The sequence below is a fragment of the Anabas testudineus genome, chromosome 1 (genome assembly GCF_900324465.2).
Source record: "Anabas testudineus chromosome 1, fAnaTes1.2, whole genome shotgun sequence".
NCBI classification, from domain to species: Eukaryota; Metazoa; Chordata; class Actinopteri; order Anabantiformes; family Anabantidae; genus Anabas; species Anabas testudineus.
Window position 1 is genome coordinate 12023410 of NC_046610.1, and position 19600 is coordinate 12043009.

Below are 19600 nucleotides of genomic sequence, written 5' to 3' on the forward strand. Positions count from 1 at the left end.
ACAAAATATATATTTTTCTGTACACAACAACTGTGGGGAGTGAAGTTATGCTCATGAATAAACATCTACACCGTCATCATTTGTTTATGAAAGTTTGGGGGAGAACAGAATTAAATTGTTAATTTAAATATGATCAGCAGAAGATATTTCTGCTCCTTGAAAGCTCCTTCTGCCCCTCCCTTTTTTGGATCGTATCTGTGTTTTCTTGTTTGGCTGATCATCAGGTATTTTTATAACTCACAGTTCACAAGTTAAACAAAGACACTTTGTTGTATGGAGGTTAACTACTGGCTGAGGCAAATTGGACTTAACTTCGTATTTATGAAATTAGTTATTTACTTCTAGTAGTTGACTTTGTTGTGTCTAAAAAGAACAAACTGATAAAAATGTAGAAAGCTCTATGATGATGATTAAGAGTTAGAGAAGAATGCTGATTAAAACGCTTAAGTTTATTTATATTTTTGGAAGTCAAACATGTCACTAAAGGTTCCTACCATGTTACCATCCACTACAGGTGCTGGAGATTTGCACGTTTAATCAGATACTTTTAGCATTAACTGAAACGTTTAGTCTCCAACAATCTTTTTCACACAAACACATTGTGTGTTTACGATAACACACTATTATAATTGTTCATGTTCATAGTAGGAAAAAATAAGTGAACACTTTAATCTTTAACGGCAGGTTGGACTGTTGTAGGCAGGACAACATTAAACAAGCACCAGTATCTTCTTACTGAACCTGCGCAGAACTACATCACCTTGGCTACATGCCTGGGTGTCTGGAGTTAATGGCTCTCCCACTGTTATTCTACAGCCTCTCTATTGGGCTGAAGTCTGGGTTTTAACTAGGCCCCTCTAAAACGCAGATTTTACAATTGTGTGTTATGAAGCTGATTTATGTCTATACTTGTTACGTAGATAAAGATCATGACACATTCTCTGACATTACTTTGCTGATTAGACTCCAGGTATGAAATCATTAGCTGAAGGGATCTCATACTTTTTCACCCACCACTGCACATTAGTTAAATAGATGGAGTATGTTCAATAGATGGCATTTTCAAATTAAGTCTGTCTACAAAAATTCATTTAATTCAAAGGAGTATCCTTGCAGATTCAGATTTAGGATCTCTTTGAACTATAAAAAACAATTCTCAACAACATGAGAGAAAATGTGATAAAAGTGATAATTTTGAGAAACCAACAATGCAACTTTAACAGTTTAATACTTTTGGATTAACATAGAGACATGTATTATTTCCCTTTTTAAAACAAATATAGTAAGAAACTTGCATAAAATTATAGTTAAATAAAATCTATATTTGCATTACCATAGTAGAATTACATAGAATTAGCAGTCAGCATCTTCATTAAAGACAACCCACCAGCCAGAGTATAATTTCATATCAAATTACTCTGCAAAACCAAAAACTATGTTCAATTGCAGCATATTTTAACATGTAACATTCTTCCCTTCAGTACTCTAACATGGCATCTGAGTTGACCAAAAGTAGATGTAGATTATATCCTGCTTTCAGAAATAAATACTTAATACATTATATTCCTGCATTTTCTTTCAAATGATAACAATAGCATAAGCAAAACAGAAATAAAAAAGCATTTGCAGAATAAATATCATTCAATTCCCATTCGATGTACTTACCAAACCTTGAATGATAAGTAAGAAATACAGAATCTTTGATTATAAAAACTTTTGCTGTTTGAGTGTTTCACACACAGCACATCTATTTACCAAATTACATTATACTGGTAAATTTCATAATGCACATTTCATGATGATTTTGGTTTGTCGTTACTTGTCGCTCCACATTTCAATCAATAGCTTTTACTGGTGTATCAAGTCGGTGCAACACCTTGGTTACGGACTATAAGTCTGTCAGCATCTTTCCAACAGCCAGCATTGTTAGAGAAAAGGCGATCAATGAGCCAAAAGTGGCCAGAGGACGGCCTGATGATTCTGAAGTAACAGAAAAAAAGTATTAGTTAGAAATGTCTGAAAACTGTAAACTTTAAATTGTATTTTAGTGACACTCTAATACGCACTTAAACACATTCATTAACAGAATAAGTTTGATCTACAATAACTGACCTGCAGAAACGCTGCCTGGTACAATACTCAGTGTGGAGTTGGCTGTGAGTTGAGTGCTGAAACTTTTAACCAAGGATTGTATTGGGGGAACTGATGATGTACTATCGAAGATAGTAGTTGAGTTGACCCCCACTGATCCGTTCCTACAGTAATAACAAGACGTAGCACACCATGAAAAAGCAAGTCACAAGTGCATTGCTAGCAAAAGTAAGTCAGTGACTGAAATTGAGTCGTACCAGAAGCTGTTGATGCGGGTACGTCTGTATCTCGAACCATACAGCAGTTGACCTATTCTGTTTAACTGAAAGAGAATATTACTGTTATTTGCAGTACAACAAATGACTATGAACATCAAGAACCACTGATAAAACATTTTCTTTGTTGTTGCTAAGGGTGTGACCTATGAGCTCAACTTCACTTCAGAGGATTGTGATAAGCTTTTATTAGAAGCTCTCAAATCGTATATGTTTAGGTTTGAGTTTTTATTAACAAAGAGTTAACAGTCTGTAATACTACAATATTGGGCCAAAACAAATGCAATAGGAACAGGGATTCCAAATAGAAATTTTACTTCCATTGTTTGCAAGTGAAAAATATTAAGGTAATTGAACATTTTTATTTCCGCAAATGCATTATTTGGTTAATATTTAGAAAGTTTCAAAGGTTTCAGTACAATCGTTCAATTGCCCATTAAATGTTCCAATATATATGACATAATGTTTTTTTTTTGAGCAGAAGAATTTGTAGCTAGAAGAACTCTGTTAGATGTACAGTCATCTTACCACGTTGAGGATTTGTGAAGCTAAAGCCTGGTACGCAGCTGAGTTTGGATCAGCGAGATCTGGTGTAAATGTTTGGCTGATACGGAATGTAAGGAAAGCGAATCCTTCAGTAGCTGTAGGAGGATCTGTTGATACAGATGTAGTTGTGGTGGCTGTTGTAGCAGTTGTAGTGGTGGCTGTTGTAGCATTTACTGTGGTGGTGGCTGTTGTAGCAGCTGTAGTGGTGGCAGTTGTAGTATTTACTGTAGTGGTGGCTGTTGTAGTATTTACTATAGAAGACGTTGTATTAGAAGCTGTAGTTGGGGAAGCTGTTGTAGTCGTGTTGTCTGGTGGCACAATGGTTTCAACTAAGTTAATTAAATATTATTTTCTCTCAAACACTTATGTCACATGGTTAAAGTATGATAACATGTTAAACTGAATAGTTTTTGTTTTTGCAATAATCATTTACCAAATTCAACATTTCGTAATTAGTATAAGTCTTACCAGTTGCAGTAATGGATGTTTCATTGACCCCCAGGGTAACATTTCCGTCAGCAACAGCCTGTTTCAGAGTTTCAACTACAGAACTGGTAGTTATTCCAGTCTGATTTTCGAATGTCAGCTCAGCGTCCACCACAATGGATCCTCGACTGTAACAGAAATATTGTTTTTTGTTATTTTACTATGCTGGTATCTCATTTGGCTGTAATAGAATTACTGTTTGTTTCCACAATAATAATGAATGATATATTTCTTGGAGATAAGAATTATTCACATCTGCTCATAAAAGTATGAACGACATTTTCTAGTAAGTATAACAAATGACAATCAAAACAGCAAAACACATCATAAAAGGTAACAAAGACATTTTAAAAAAGTCATAGCAAGCAATGTTTACCTCAACTTCTTGACAGTACTTTTCTTGAATTTGGATCCATATTTTTTAACAAATGTTGAGTCGAGCTGTGAATGAATTTCGTGAAAAAAAACAAAACATTATTCTCACATACACATAAGGGGCACAATGAAACCATGTTTTTGCCATGTTGTCTGGTTAGAAATGTTTGTAGGTCATTTGTGAAAAGTCACAGGACTCAGTGTTCTTGTATGCCAGTAAACAGGTAGAATATTGTAAACCAAGATTCCAAGATGCCAAGTTTGTATAATGCCATGTGTGCTGTTCTGAATTATATAGTAATTATGTTACATCTTTTAATGAAATTCAACAAAAGTGTAGAGATCATACCTGTTTGGTTATGTTGCTCTTCAATTCAATAGACTTTGGTGAGGATGCGTTGTCAAGATCGGCTGTATAAGTTTGGTCCAACTTGAATCCCAAATTTATTATTGAAACTGCTAAAGAAGGTGTTGTGGTTGCAGGATTGGTTGAAGATGCAGGAGTGGAAGATGTTCCATTAGGTGCAGAAGTGGAAGATGTTCCATTAGGTGCAGAAGTGGGAGATGGAGCTACACTTAGGGAAGTGGGGGTAACAGATGTGTCTGTAGGTTGAGTGGTTGGAACCACAGCTGAAAAAAAAAAGATTATCAATAATTATATCATCAGTGATTTTTGTTTTTGTTTTTTTATTAGTAAAATATTAAAGCATTCAACCTGTATTTTTTTTCAATAATCATTTACCAAATTCAACATTTCGTAATTAGTAAAAGTCTTACCAGTTGCAGTAATGGATGTTTCATTGATACCCAGGGTAACATTTCCGTCAGCAACAGCCTGTTGCAAAGTTTTAACTACAGAACTTGTATTTAATCCAGTCTGATTTTCGAATGTCAGCTCAGCTTCCACCACAATGGATCCTCGACTGCAACAGAAATATTGTTTTTGTTATTTTGTGTGCTCGTATCTCATTTGGCTGTAATAGAATGAACGTTTGTTTTTTCACCATGATAACGAATGATATTTTAGAGATAAGAACTATTCACATTTGCTTATAAAAGTATGAACACCATTTTCTAATAAGTATAACAAATGGCAATCAAAACAGCAAACGCATCATAAAATAGAACAAAGAAAGACAAAGAATTTTAAAAAGGTTTACCTCAACTTCTTGACATTAGTTCCTTTGAATCTAGGTCCATATTGTTTTTCATAGATCGAGTTGAGCTGTAATGAATTTCATTTCATGAATGAAAAATGATAATTTTTCTATACACATAAGGGCACGTTAAAACCATGTTTTTGCCATGTTGTTGGGTTAGAAATGTTTGTAGGTCATTGTTTAAAAGTCACAGGTCTCAGTGTTCTTTTATGCCAGTGAACAGGTAGAATATTGTAAAACAAGATTAAGACTGTTACAGTTCACCCAACAGCAGACAAAAGGAATTATGACCACTTTAGCTTACAATATGATATGGCATGGGTGATATATGTGTATATTGGCCAGTATTGGACATTTTAGAGAAAGTCTTGTCAAGTTTGTATAATGCAATGTGTGCTGTTCTGAATTATATAGTAATTATTTTGCATATTTTAATTGAAATTCAACAAAAGTGTAGAGATCATACCTGTTTGGTTATGTTGCTCTTTAAGTTAATAGACGTTTGTGAAGATGGGTTGTCAAGATCGTCTGTATAAGTTTGGTCCAACTTGAATCCCAAACTTATTATTGAAACTGCTAAAGAAGGTGTAGTGGTTGCAGGAGTGGTTGAAGTTGCAGGAGTGGGAGTTGTTCCATTTGGTGCAGAAGTGGGAGTTGTTCCATTTGGTGCAGAAGTGGGAGTTGTTCCATTTGGTGCAGAAGTGGGAGTTGTTCCATTTGGTGCAGAAGTGGGAGTTGTTCCATTAGGTGCAGAAGTGGGAGTTGTTCCATTTGGTGCAGAAGTGGGAGTTGTTCCATTTGGTGCAGAAGTGGGAGTTGTTCCATTAGGTGCAGAAGTGGGAGTTGTTCCATTTGGTGCAGAAGTGGGAGTTGTTCCATTTGGTGCAGAAGTGGGAGTTGTTCCATTAGGTGCAGAAGTGGGAGTAGTTCCATTTGGTGCAGAAGTGGGAGTTGTTCCATTTGGTGCAGAAGTGGGAGTTGTTCCATTTGGTGCAGAAGTGGGAGATGTTCCATTTGGTTCAGAAGTGGGAGTTGTTGCATTAGGGGCAGGGCTAGGAGATGAAGCTGCACTTAGGGAAGTGGTGGTAACTGGTGGGTCTGTAGGTGGAGTGGTTGGAACCACATCTGAAAAATAATGATTATCAGAAATTATATCATACATGATTTTTGTTATCGTACAAAAGTATTGTAGTAAGCATACACACTGTATACTATAGCAATAATCGTTTTAAAAAAATCAACATTTTGTAGTAGGTGAAAGTCTTACCATTTGCCACAATAGATGTTGTATTGATAGTGAGGGAAAGATTTCCATTAGATACAGCATCAATCAAAGCTGTAGTTACAGAACTGTCATTTGGTAGTGTAGTTTGATTGTTGAATATCAGATTAGCGTTAACCGCAATGGATCCTTGACTGTAACAGAAATACTTGTAAGTTAAAATTGGATGCGTATTGTGGCCATTACTATTTGTCTCTACAGCAATGAAGACTCATATATTTAGTGTAAGTTTAACACATCATCAGTTTGTATCCTTGGCTTAGCTATTTACTTGCTTTGTACCTCACTTGTGAGTCACTTTTGGTAAAACCGTCTGCCAAATAACTAAATGTAAATGTAAACATCTACTCATAATAGTATGGGCATAACATTTATGACAAATGGTAGTCAAACACACAAGAAAAGTGAACAAAGCAGTACAAATAACGTTTTTTAAAAATTCATAGCAACCAATGCTTTACCTGAACCCGTTGACCTCAGTATGATTGAAGTTCGATCCATATTGTTTTTTATAGACGTCATCAAGCTGCGAATTAATCATATCATAAAAAAGTATTTTAACTCAATATTTCTTTACACATATTAAGTTATTGAAACCATGCTTCTGTTGTGCTGTTTTGTTCAAATGTTATGCTTTCTGTTAAAAGTCATAGGTCTAAACATTCTGGTGTACCCTTTCTGTATTTAATATACTAACCTAATTTCCAGGTGTGTTAATAATCTGTAATCTGTCAATAATGTCAATTTATTTATTTATTATCAGGCACAAATTCCATAAAAAGTTTTCACTAATCCTAATTATTTACATTTTTTTACAAGTGAAATTAAAAAGTGTATGGAGCATACCTGTTGGGTTATGTTGCTCTTTAATTCAATAAAAACTGGTGAAAACTTGTTCTGAAGATCTGGGCTAAAATCCTTTTTAATCTTGAATTCCAAATTCACTTTTGGAATTGGTGGTAGGGCAGTTGTGGTTGAAGTGGTGGTAGGTAGAGAGCTTAGAGTACCTTGAATACATAGGAAAAATTATTTAAAATTAATATGATAGAGCTGCACTGACAAATAGAAATTGGGCTCTTTGCTAGCAATGCTATGAAAGTATGGTTGCTTCATTTAGTATCTCTCTTTAGAATCGAAAGTGACGATATTTCATTATCATGAGATTGTAGGGAAAATAAAGAAGGCTTTGGAAGAGGTTTTATTACTTGGTGGTGTTGTGGTAACTGAAGATGTTGAGGTCACGTTGAGAGGCAATGGTGATGGAGAAGATGAAGAGGGAGGTGAAGACGTGGACCCTTGGGTAGGAGTTGGTGATTGAGTGGAACCTTGGGTAGGGGTAGGAGTTGGTGATTGAGTGGACCCTTGGGTAGGGGTAGGAGTTGGTGATTGAGTGGACCCTTGGGTAGGAGTTGGTGATTGAGTGGACCCTTGGGTAGGAATTAGTGATGAAGGTGAAGAAGTGGACCCTTGGGTAGGAATTAGTGATGAAGGTGAAGAAGTGGACCCTTGGGTAGGAGTTGGTGATTGAGTGGACCCTTGGGTAGGAGTTGGTGATTGAGTGGACCCTTGGGTGGGAGTTGGTGATTGAGTGGACCCTTCGGCAGGAGTTGGTGATTGAGTGGACCCTTGGGTGGGAGTTGGTGATAGAGTGGACCCTTCTGTAGGAGTTGGTGATTGAGTGGACACTTGGGTAGGAGTTGGTGATTGAGTGGACCCTTGGGTGGGAGTTGGTGATAGAGTGGACCCTTCTGTAGGAGTTGGTGATTGAGTGGACCCTTGGGTAGGGGTTGGTGATTGAGTGGACCCTTGGGTGGGAGTTGGTGATTGAGTGGACCCTTGGGTGGGAGTTGGTGATTGAGTGGACCCTTGGGTAGGAGTTGGTGATTGAGTGGACCCTTGGGTGGGAGTTGGTGATTGAGTGGACCCTTCGGCAGGAGTTGGTGATTGAGTGGACCCTTGGGTGGGAGTTGGTGATAGAGTGGACCCTTCTGTAGGAGTTGGTGATTGAGTGGACCCTTGGGTGGGAGTTGGTGATAGAGTGGACCCTTGGGTGGGAGTTGGTGATAGAGTGGACCCTTGGGTGGGAGTTGGTGATTGAGTGGACCCTTGGGTGGGAGTTGGTGATTGAGTGGACCCTTGGGTGGGAGTTGGTGATTGAGTGGACCCTTGGGTGGGAGTTGGTGATTGAGTGGACCCTTGGGTAGGGGTTGGTGATTGAGTGGACCCTTGGGTGGGAGTTGGTGATGAGTGGACCCTTGGGTGGGAGTTGGTGATTGAGTGGACCCTTGGGTGGGAGTTGGTGATTGAGTGGACCCTTGGGTGGAGTTGGTGATTGAGTGGACCCTTGGGTGGGAGTTGGTGATTGAGTGGACCCTTGGGTGGGAGTTGGTGATTGAGTGGACCCTTGGGTAGGGGTTGGTGATTGAGTGGACCCTTGGGTGGGAGTTGGTGATTGAGTGGACCCTTGGGTAGGAGTTGGTGATTGAGTGGACCCTTGGGTAGGGGTTGGTGATTGAGTGGACCCTTGGGTGGGAGTTGGTGATTGAGTGGACCCTTGGGTGGGAGTTGGTGATTGAGTGGACCCTTCGGTGGGAGTTGGTGATTGAGTGGACCCTTGGGTGGGAGTTGGTGATTGAGTGGACCCTTGGGTGGGAGTTGGTGATTGAGTGGACCCTTGGGTGGGAGTTGGTGATTGAGTGGACCCTTGGGTGGGAGTTGGTGATTGAGTGGACCCTTCGGTGGGAGTTGGTGATTGAGTGGAGCCTTGGGTGGGAGTTGGTGATTGAGTGGACCCTTCGGTGGGAGTTGGTGATTGAGTGGACCCTTGGGTGGGAGTTGGTGATTGAGTGGACCCTTGGGTGGGAGTTGGTGATTGAGTGGACCCTTCGGTGGGAGTTGGTGATTGAGTGGACCCTTGGGTAGGAGTTGGTGATTGAGTGGACCCTTCGGTGGGAGTTGGTGATTGAGTGGACCCTTCGGTAGGAGTTGGTGACAGAGCCGTCGCATTCACTAGCAAAAAAAGTTGCATTGAGTAGATTACATGTTTCATTAAAAGGTATTGCAATTGTTATGATTAAGTTAATGAAATTAAACCTTTACAAGTGATTAATGTACAGCAAATAAGCACTGACGGTATTTCAGCTAAAAAATGATTTAATTAAAGTGACTGCAGAGTGGTTGTACAGTTTTCAATTCATTGAACAATGTGGAGCAGACTACCTCAATAATCAATAACGCTGAAAGTGATACAGTGTTGTGAAAAAAATTATGTTACCTGTAGATGAAGTTTCTGTTGTCGAGGCAGTTGTGGTTTCTGCAAGTGAGAGTAATAATCTGAAAAATTCAACTTCTACAAAAAAAGGTTTATTTTTTAACATCAAAATGCCAGTGTTTCAAAAATCAGGAAAAAAATCATCTCTCTTACACACTCCTTACGTACCTGTACTCTGTGCCAATGCTCCCATCAGTCCTGCAAAGAAAAAAAGGCACAGTCAAATTAAAGATTACATTTTTGTAAATAATCTTGCTATAGAGAAATTGTCTCATTTAATCTACCTCACTTTATGTCTTTCTCTGCCTCACACACACACACACACACACATAAACACACACCTGCTAGTAGGAGGTGGACGAGGACTATGCGCAGATCCATCCTTCTGGTTTCTGGTTCCTGTGAAATATAACTCTTCATGAATAAATTTTTAATCTATGTAGTATAATGAGCACTGTTATTCTGTCCACACAATATATATCAATAGATAAATATTAAAAACACACAACAGAGTTTAAGCGCAACAAAAACACACTAAAATAATCTCTTGCATTGGTTTTAGGTGAATTTATCTAATAAACCAGTAGCTAAGTGCACCACAAAGCAACTCTAATGTAACAGGATAAGGATAGTGCTTTCAGACTGCTACCAAATCCACAATCCCTGTTTAAGAAATGTTTAAAAGAAAACAATGCACTCTAACAGACTGAACAGCGGACTTTTTGAATTAGGTATGCCGACATTCTGGACAGACAGGTTTGGGTTATTTTTCCTTATCGTAAAGTAGCGTCACCCCTCTCGCTTTTTTTCTACATTCCAACAGGAGGTGTGCTCAAACCACAGCTGAAGAGTCGAATTTTCTTTAATAAAGAAAATTAAAATTAAATGTTTTATGAAGATAAAAATTGAGCTGTTTCATACGCTCAAAATGTTTGCACTGCATAATGGCATAAAGTGGTCATTGATAATTCATAATGGAAAAATAATTTGTGCTACACCTAAGCAGTTTAACAGGCATAGTTTGCACTGTTTCTCTGTGGATTCAGTTAAACTGAAATCTAAATATTTAAAAATTAATAAAATCTGTAGATATTTTAATCAAATTGTACGTTAAAGAATATTCGGATTATTCTTAATAATTCTGCTTATCAAAGGTCTCATCTTATCAAAGGGAATATAAATATAACTAAACTAATATTAACAGATATCCACTACTTGATGTAGGTACAATCAGAAATCAGAGGTTTTCCAGTATCTAGTAGACACTTTATGATGATGGTGCCAACTACCTTGTTAGTGAATGACAAAAATAATGGCAAAAAGCGATAATTAAGACAATTATCAAGTTTAACTGCTGCTATCTTGTCACAGTGACACTGAAATCTGGTCTTTGATATGTTTGGACTCCACAAGTCAATCTGTACTATTTGGTAATGTTGCCTGTATACGTTCTTTATTATCAGACACATTTCAATTCGGGAATCATGAGTATCTAATAATAATAAGAGGAAATGTATTGAAAATCTTTATTTCTTTTTGTATCTTTATTTTTTATAATGAATCTTGGTCAGCATTTGCCAAATTAATCAATCAGTTAAAAATAGGTTGAATTGGTTTTCAATTCCTATATTTTAGCTGCTATAGAATTTTAGTTTGTTTTATTGTATCCAGCTGACAAGAGCGCACAAAGCCACCACACCCTAAGAAGTCAAACAACACAATCCATCAATGTCAAGTGCATACAATACAATTAACCTTTAGTGTCTTCAGAGTCATTTTTAATCATGCTTTTTGTTTTTTAAAACTGCAGTGTGGCACAAAGGAAACTAAAATGCATCACACCAGATACCAAACACATTAAGTAAAACTAATGTCAATGGAAAGCAGTACAAATATCTTGAAAAAGCACAGAAGGCAGAAGTTATGATTAGAAAACCTTTGTCAGACTCAAATCAATTTATGCCCACTCAAAGTGTACAAAAGTACAGTAAACCTAGTCTCAGTCAATTACACATTTGTGTATAAAAAATAAATAAATTTTGATTATCAGTGATGTGAGATAGTGTATTGGTTTTGATAATATTATTATTATTACATCAGTTGCATACAGGAGATTTATGTAATTTTTTTTCTTACCCCAGTGGAATCCTAAATCCAACACTATTACAATCACAGCAGCTCTTCAATGAATGGACCAGTGCACAGCAGGCACCTTACACTTCTTGAGAGAAAGTGTGTAAGGTTTTAGTCACAGCCGAGAAGTTCTTCCTTTTTTAAGTGCCAGGCCTAAGTTGCGGGACTCGTTCCTCTGTCCATTTCAATGTCAAAAGTATGAGTAGGGCTGACTCAGAGGGCAATTTTAAATATAGCGGGGGTGGCTTGGTTAAGGTGGAGTCAGAAAACAAAAAGCGTCATGTGAATTAAAACATCCTTGATATTTAGACATACTGGATTTGTAAGGTGTCACTGTAGTCATTCATGCCAAAACTGTATACATAGTTATTAATGTTTACTTACAAAGAGCAGTTTTTTACATGTGTGACCTGTGAGCATACAATAGCTTTCATACAACAGGTTAGGTCCATTCTTCAACCAACCTACTGATCTATTCAGGCAGTGGCTTTAAACTTTGGCTTTTCTCTTTCCAAATCAAAAATTCAAAAAGCAACATTGTTTTTAGTCCTGTGAACTTATGCAGAAAAAAGTCAGTCAGTGTACTCAGCACATTCAGTGTTAAAGAATCGAAACTTTCATTACTAAATAATGTCTGAGGGGACAAAGAGTAGAGAGGCTGTGATCTGACTGTGAAGAGCTGCTGTGATCTGCAAAACATTTAGTTGTATGTCTTTATAAGTGTTTTAGATTAATCTTCACAACAAAATAAAAACATTCATACAAATTAATTATCGCTTCACTGAGCGCTGGTTTGTCAATCACCAGCTTGATTTCATCTATTTTCCCCGTTGAATCTCTTCCTGGTGAAAGGATGATTCAAACGTTGATAAGGCCTCTTATAGAGGCACCTGTCTGTCTTCTAGCTACTGTTATAGGCTATACAGGCCCTTTCTTATGTTGCTAGATGTTTAGTTGACATCTTCTTAGGTTAACAGGTTGAGTTTAGAAATTACTTTGGTCCAGCAGTGACCAAGCAGACGACAGCTCAGCTGAGTCTCAAGGACACACTTTTTCACAAATGTCTCTGCAACCTGACATTGATCAAGTTCTTATGGAACCTAAACTACAAAAACTAACAGTCAGATGATACTGATCATTTCTTTTTCACCTTTAGAACAACATCAGTTGCTGAAAATGAAAGTGGACTCTACCAACAGGTTAACAACTATGTAATAACTATGTGTTCTTACGTGCAAATGACTGTTGATGATGCAGATGACAGATTTAGTTCTAAATACGTGGAACCTCGGCTTACAGCAGACAAACTTTATTTAACAGTAAACCGTTTCAGTTCAGCAATCTCAAAGACCACTTCCTATCTGCTATTGACATGGCCAATGGGGACATGCAAAAAAAGTGCTATGTGCATCTTATAACTCACAGTCTTGGATTTAACTAGACTCAAGTCTGTCAGTGACAAAGGCTAAGACTGGGAGCAGTGGCTTCCTGTCTGTTTACTGAGAATTTACCTTTTATTTTTCTGAGCTGAGCAGGTGCAGGTATTATCCATGATGTTTGTTCAGGCTAATGCTGGTCACACAAATGTCACACAATAACTGCTTTGAATGAAAATGCATTAATCAGAAATGTCACTTCTTGTGTCTCCTTGGTCCATTGAAAAGGAAATTGATCTCATGTTATTCATGGCAATTACTGGTTGGAAGATGGTGTAACCTCATTGATCTAGTTCCCAAGAAAGACCAATGGTACCAATAGACTGTATTTACTTCAGACTGTGATTTTATAATCTCACTCCTACCAAATGATATTATTATTATTAGTAGTAGTAGTAGTAGTATTAGTAGTATCAGCAGGAGTAGTAGTAGCAGTAGTACCAGGCGGCTGGTTAGTGTAGTGGTAACATCACCGCCTCCCATGTTGGAGACTGGGGTTCAAATCCCAGCTATGGCTACCTCCAGTAGGGGTCCTTAGGCAAGACCTCCTCACGCTGCCCTGCCTACCCTTGTAACTTGTAATGACTTGTAAGTCGCTCTGGATAAAAGCGTCTGCTAAATGACTGCAATGTAGTAGTAGTATTGATGAAATTGTAAACTGGCTAGACAGGCCAAAGTACCTCACTGCCATTAAAGACTTCAGCCAAGTGTTCTGGTAATAATATTCTGAAAATGTAGTTCCTTATGCCATTCAGCTGTAAACTTGTTTACTCTAGGAGCCTATACGTACGTTTATGGCAGAATTACAAACTACAAAGCTCTCTATGCTTCTACGCTCTGTACTACTATAGTAGCATGAGCATTTCAATGTTATAATAACTTCAAATTTGGTGTGACTTATATGTGAAGTACAAACCAAGAGAAATAGCGAATTTGAAGACTGCCTCTCTTGTGCTAAGTTAAATGAATTTCTCTTGGCTAGAAGATGTGGCACAAGTTGAGAAGGCATCTTATACACACAGCTGGCAGTAAGTGGAAGAGGCCGACTTGGTGTCCAGGAGGAAACAAAGAATTTAAAGTCTAGCTGTAAAGGTGATTAAGACTTTTCTAAGAGAAAGTTGGCATCTCAGTGAAAAGAACCTTAATAATTAATGGTTAAAGCTAAAAATAGGTTTTTATTAGAACAGGTAGATGCGCATTAATCATAGATTATAATGTTATTATGTCATTGTGTTTATGCAAAGTTTTATTGATCTAATTCAAATCAATCAACTTAATTACTGTTCTTCAAACATGCTGACAGACATAGAGGCCTGGATGTCCTGTAATGTTCTACTTCGAAATTCAAAGACAGACGGAGCTTACTGTATGTGAGCTGACACTTCAGGATTATTTGATGACACTAGGATATGTCCCACAACTCACGCATAAAACAAATCTCTCAAATAGCATTTAATCTGTGGAATATTGCTAAAGTTAGGAGCTGTTTTAAAGTAATGCTGAAGCAAATGAAAGACTGTTATGTCCAATATGTCCAGTTTCTACTAGCTGGTCAAAAAGTGTTTCACATTCTAGTTGATGCAAATGAAAAGCCTGAGAATTTTTTTTTTACTTTCACCAGATGCACTGAAAATAGGCAGGTGCTTTTCACAAATAAGATGTGCGTCATCACCTGTGGTAACTGGGGTAACTGACTAGAATAATTCCAGTTACTGGGGTGTGGCGTTCTGGTATAACTGTTGTGAGCCGATTGTTTTTAGATCTTGCTGGCAGTAACCAGGTTCGACTACATTGTTGAACTTGAAAGGGAGGAGCAGGGTGGTAGGATGGAATGGGCACTGAAAATCAAATTTTAATTGAACAACTGGAGGAGTCATAATAAAGTTGTAAATAAGGTCACAAGATCAGCTTAGATGATCTCTTCTTCTTCTTCTTCTTCATCTGGTGTCTCTCACATGGGGGTCACTACAGCAAATTTAGCAAATCATGGACCACATTTATTCACATATTTATTTGGCACATTTTATGCGGGACACCATTCGTTATGCAACCCTGGACAGAAAACCGTACCGTGTGGCTGTTCAGTGTATTGTCCAGGCACAGAAAGCCAGTATGCAAAAACTCTTAAATGTACAGACATGTGCCATCGTTGTATGTGTGTGTTTGAAATACCACATAGAGGAAGTCACATGGAGAAGTTAGCTGCTCCAAAATTAAAGGACTTGCCACCCAGACATTGGTAGGTTTGCCAACATTCTGGAGCAGCAGGTTAGTGGTGTGGTGGTGTGGGTAGGTTTCACAGCTGCAGGGGCTTTTAAACATTACTAATTCACATATGCAGTATCAACTTTCAGGAAGAATTTCACATTTTATTACATCTGATCTGAACAGTTTATTTTGGAAACTCACAAACGCACCAAAATCATTTTATGTAATGAGGAAATGATTCTTTCACTCAAAGAACATCACTTCAGCCAAGTCTTCTGGTAATAAAGTTCTGAATATGTAGTTCCTTATGCCGTTTAGTTGTAAACATGTTTACTGTAGGAGCAAGACTCCACAGTCTATACGTACGTTTATGGCAGATTTACAAAGTACAAATCGTTATAATAACTTCCAATTTAGCAGAACATGCTGCTTTTTTATCCTGTATAATCTCCAGGTGGAAGCTGTTTGTATGTTTTTTTTAAATTCAAATTCTGTTTCTAACATCTGCACACTAAAAAGCAAGTGTCTACAGCAAGGGACAGCAAACGGTAAAGTCTTTCCCTGTTTTCTGCATCAACATGTTCCTAATGAAATACATTAGGTGATTTAGAACAACAAATGAGGTCAAATGTGATTTTGAGCAAATCAACTAGAAGATCAATCAACTTGACTCAAAGCAATCAACTTTAAATTAGCATACTTCCATACAAGGAAGAAAAGAAGTTTGTCATTTCAAATAAATATTACTCAATTATTTGAAAGAAAAACTACAACAATAAACCTGTTAGCTGTACCTCCAGTAGGGATCCTTACGCTTACCCTGCCTACCCTTGTAAGTTGCTTTGGATAAAAGTGTCTGCCAAATGATCAGATATAAATAAACTGGCACAGAAGTGATTTACAGACTGTGTAAAATAATGTTGTTTATTAAAAGACATTTTGTAAATAACAATGGCGACTACTCAAAGCGTTATTATAGTTCGACGCATATGTTTCATTATTTGTCTCATTCAGCCTGCTGCCAACCTATTTGGATGCATTTTGCGTAAGTCATAGGTAAGACATCTGTATTCTGTCCTTTGCTTGTCATTTGTGTCTGACAGTCTAAACCTTTTCTGTGTGGTCTGCTGTACACACTTACTTTGATTTCTATAACTGCCTAGAGTGCTCTGAAGAAGGCTAAGGCATTGACTACTCTCATGTTGTGCCACATATTTTTCAATGTCAGCACTGTCTTTCTCCTTTAGGTTATAAAATAATACACAATGTACAATACTACAGTGATGAACAGACCCATCAGAGTGATGACTACAAATAGTAGCATGTAGGAAGCATAATGTGGAGAATACATAATGTTCAGACATACATGAATGAAAAAATCTACTTTTTAAATTTTTATTTTTATTGCATAAATTCTGTTTTAAATGTCATTGTCTATATATTTCTGGCTTTTTTACTGCCACATTTCATAATTTTGGTGACCACAAAATAGAAAATGTTTATAATAACTAATGGCTTCTAATCAATTTGTTTTAAAAGACGACAGATGCCTCCTAGATTGCACATTACAACATGTTCAGTGTACTTGTACTGTGGGTTGCAATTGTTTCTCTTTCACTATTTCTTTTTGTCAGTCACCTAATCGACACATGTTTTGTAAGTTTGCAGAAAGCCTGAAAGAATTTAAACACTTACGATTTCTCTGATCATTTATTATTGACAAATTAAATGATAACATGCGACAATATTACCCTACTGGACATAGGCCACAGCTGGGTTTCGAACTCCATTTTCCCGTATGGACCGCAAAAAATAAATGATTGCTGTGAGCAGTACCGTTTCCTCTTGGTACACACAAAAAGATAAAATAACAATACACTTGTTGTGACACATTCAGTGTCTGGAATGCTCAACACAACATCTGTGCATTCAGTATGGTACATGGCACAGAAGAAATGTGACAGAGATGGAGGCAGTCATTTAATTAAGTCTAACTATCTGTATCAGTGAGACTAGGAAGCAAACAATCATTATTAGAGTGTGTGAGCGAGTGTGCAACACACGCATCTTGCTTATACTGTACTAACAGATTATCTAAGATGTTTTATAATAATGTTAACATGAGAAGAGGTAATGAGGAAGAAGGACGTGATATAGGGTCAGAGATACTGTAGGGCTGAGCACCCAGAGGAGGCAAAGAAAAAACATCCTAACCTGACCTCACCTATGTTTGTGACATGCACATCAACTTAAAAATCAAGAGAGAGACAGTGGAAAAATACACAAACTAACTCTGTTCCTCTCTTCCAAACTTCATCTTGAATAGCAGAAATGAATGTAATACTTATTACAATAATTCATTTAATTCCTAACCCTAACCACAACCATAGAAGGGTCACGTAAAATGTATCTGGTTGGTGAACCACTACCAGTCTGTCAGTCTGTATCTGGAAGTCCCATACAGAGGAGTTGGCTAATGTTGGCTCCATTCCATAGACGGTATCTGTAACTGGTCTTGTTGAACAGAACGGCAATGGGGACAGATTCCATCCAAAATGCCACTGCACATGAGGAAAGATATTTGGTCATTACTTTTGATGTGGACAAAATGGAAAATCAATCTATATGCCTTATAGCTTTATTTAGCTCCCCCTATTAATTAAACATTTAACACAGTCTGTGATAGATTGATATCAAGTCTTCACTATCTACTCTACAGTAGCAAGAAAAACTATGTGAACCCATTGGGATTTAATGGTGTTCTGCATTAATTTGTCATAAAATGGAATGATGTTCATCTAAATTAAAAGTATTAACAAATAATAACACACACACAAAAAAAAGTCTTGTATGTCTCTCTTCAAGTCGTCCCATAGGATCTCTATTAGGTTGACGTATGGGCTCTGACTTAGCCACTCCAAATAGTGGATTTTGTTTTTCTGAAGCCGTTCTGTTGTGGACTTACTTCAGTGCTTTCTTTAATTGTCCTGAAGCATCACCCACTGACATACAGATATTCTCACATAATCCTAAAGAATGTTTTGATACATCTTCCCCCTAATGACTTCAAAATGGCTAGGCCCTGATGCAGCAAAGCAGGCCCAAATCATGATGTTTCCTCCACCTCTTCCTTGGTTCTTTCCAAATAGTTCAATCTTGGTTTTATCAGTAAACGTTATATAACATTTTATCAATAAACATTTTGCCAATACTGCTGTCAATGTGCTCTTTGGCAAATGTCAGGCAATGTTTAAACTGGCAAACATACCTATTGTAGACTTACGAACATGTGTTAGCCAGTAAAAGAAGATGCCTTTAAATCTTTTACTGTCACTTAAAGTAGTTTTTTTGTGCCTTATTAATGTGTGAGTGTTTTACTTTAGGGGCCATTTTGACCACTTCTTGGTAGAGTAGCCACAGTCCCAAAGTGTCTACATTTGTTCTCATTATTACCTCTGACATTGCACCTAAGGTATGCTACATTTCATTAAGCAAGATAAAAAAAGAGATTAATGCTTCACAACAAACTGTGACGGGTTGATTTGATGTGGTGCCAGCTTCCTTAATAAACCAACATTTCTCATTAGCTAGTCATGAACACTCTAGGCAATAACTGTCAGGAATCTGTATGACAGTAATTGCTGTTGACACCTTTTTTTACTGCATTAGACACAGTGTCTTATACAACTTACTGAAGGAGGTGTATTACTTCTTAATAAACCATTGCTGCATCCGCATTGTTCCTGTCCACACCCTCCTAAGTTCATCTTAAGTAACATCTGATGCTAAAGAACTTGCTTGACAAGGTGTAATTGTCTTGCTTTTGATATTTCCTTATTTTCCTTTCCTGGTGATTAAGTACAAACTAAAAGAAAGTGACATTGGAAACAAGGCTTTCACTTGAGACATACTATAGTTCACACATAATAAATAATAAAGCAATGCAAAGGTTTATTACAATAAAATAAACTATATTAATGTAAAATGATGCTAAAGCCTAATGTAAAAACTTTTAATTAGGGGTTACATAAAGACTCTTCTATACCAATAACAATACTGAATAAAAGTCAGCACAAAAGACCTAAACCAAAAACCACTGGAAGACATAATGCTGTACAAGACTAATAGACTAGCAGTTGTTTCTAAAGTAGTGCTTTAAACTAAATGCAAATTATAGTATGCTTTGCTTTACAAAAAAATATATATATATATTGACTGAACTGTCAGTTGGCATAACAGTTGTCCATGAACCACAAATACAAGTGATTCGCCTCCTCCTGGCCACAAGTTTAATGTGTTCCAGGACAAGACATTTGCCCATTTACAAAAATGTCCCT

The 19600-nt window shown here is 37.3% G+C and overlaps 1 protein-coding gene across 1 annotated transcript; it reads right to left on the reverse strand.

The window, feature by feature from the left end:
* Positions 1-428: 428 nt before the first annotated feature.
* LOC113162020 (putative GPI-anchored protein pfl2) lies at positions 429-6110 on the reverse strand. The gene is made up of 10 exons (XM_026359958.1): positions 5400-6110; positions 4934-4998; positions 4551-4696; positions 4123-4403; positions 3775-3839; positions 3381-3526; positions 2895-3220; positions 2349-2413; positions 2113-2255; positions 429-1980 (listed from the first exon to the last, which is right to left on the reverse strand). The coding sequence occupies exons 1-10, from the start codon at positions 6093-6095 to the stop codon at positions 1889-1891; spliced, it is 2025 nt and encodes a 674-aa protein (XP_026215743.1). The 5' UTR covers positions 6096-6110; the 3' UTR covers positions 429-1888.
* Positions 6111-19600: the final 13490 nt, after the last annotated feature.

Excerpts from the sequence above, each read along its gene's own strand:
- LOC113162020 (XM_026359958.1), bottom strand. The coding sequence starts at position 6,095 with ATGTATGATATAATTTCTGATAATCATTATTTTTCAGATGTGGTTCCA. Across the intron at positions 4,697-4,933 it reads ACTAATGTCAAGAAGTTGAG|TCGAGGATCCATTGTGGTGG; the intron begins GTAAACCTTTTT and ends TTTCTGTTGCAG. Across the intron at positions 2,256-2,348 it reads ACCCGCATCAACAGCTTCTG|GAACGGATCAGTGGGGGTCA; the intron begins GTACGACTCAAT and ends TTATTACTGTAG.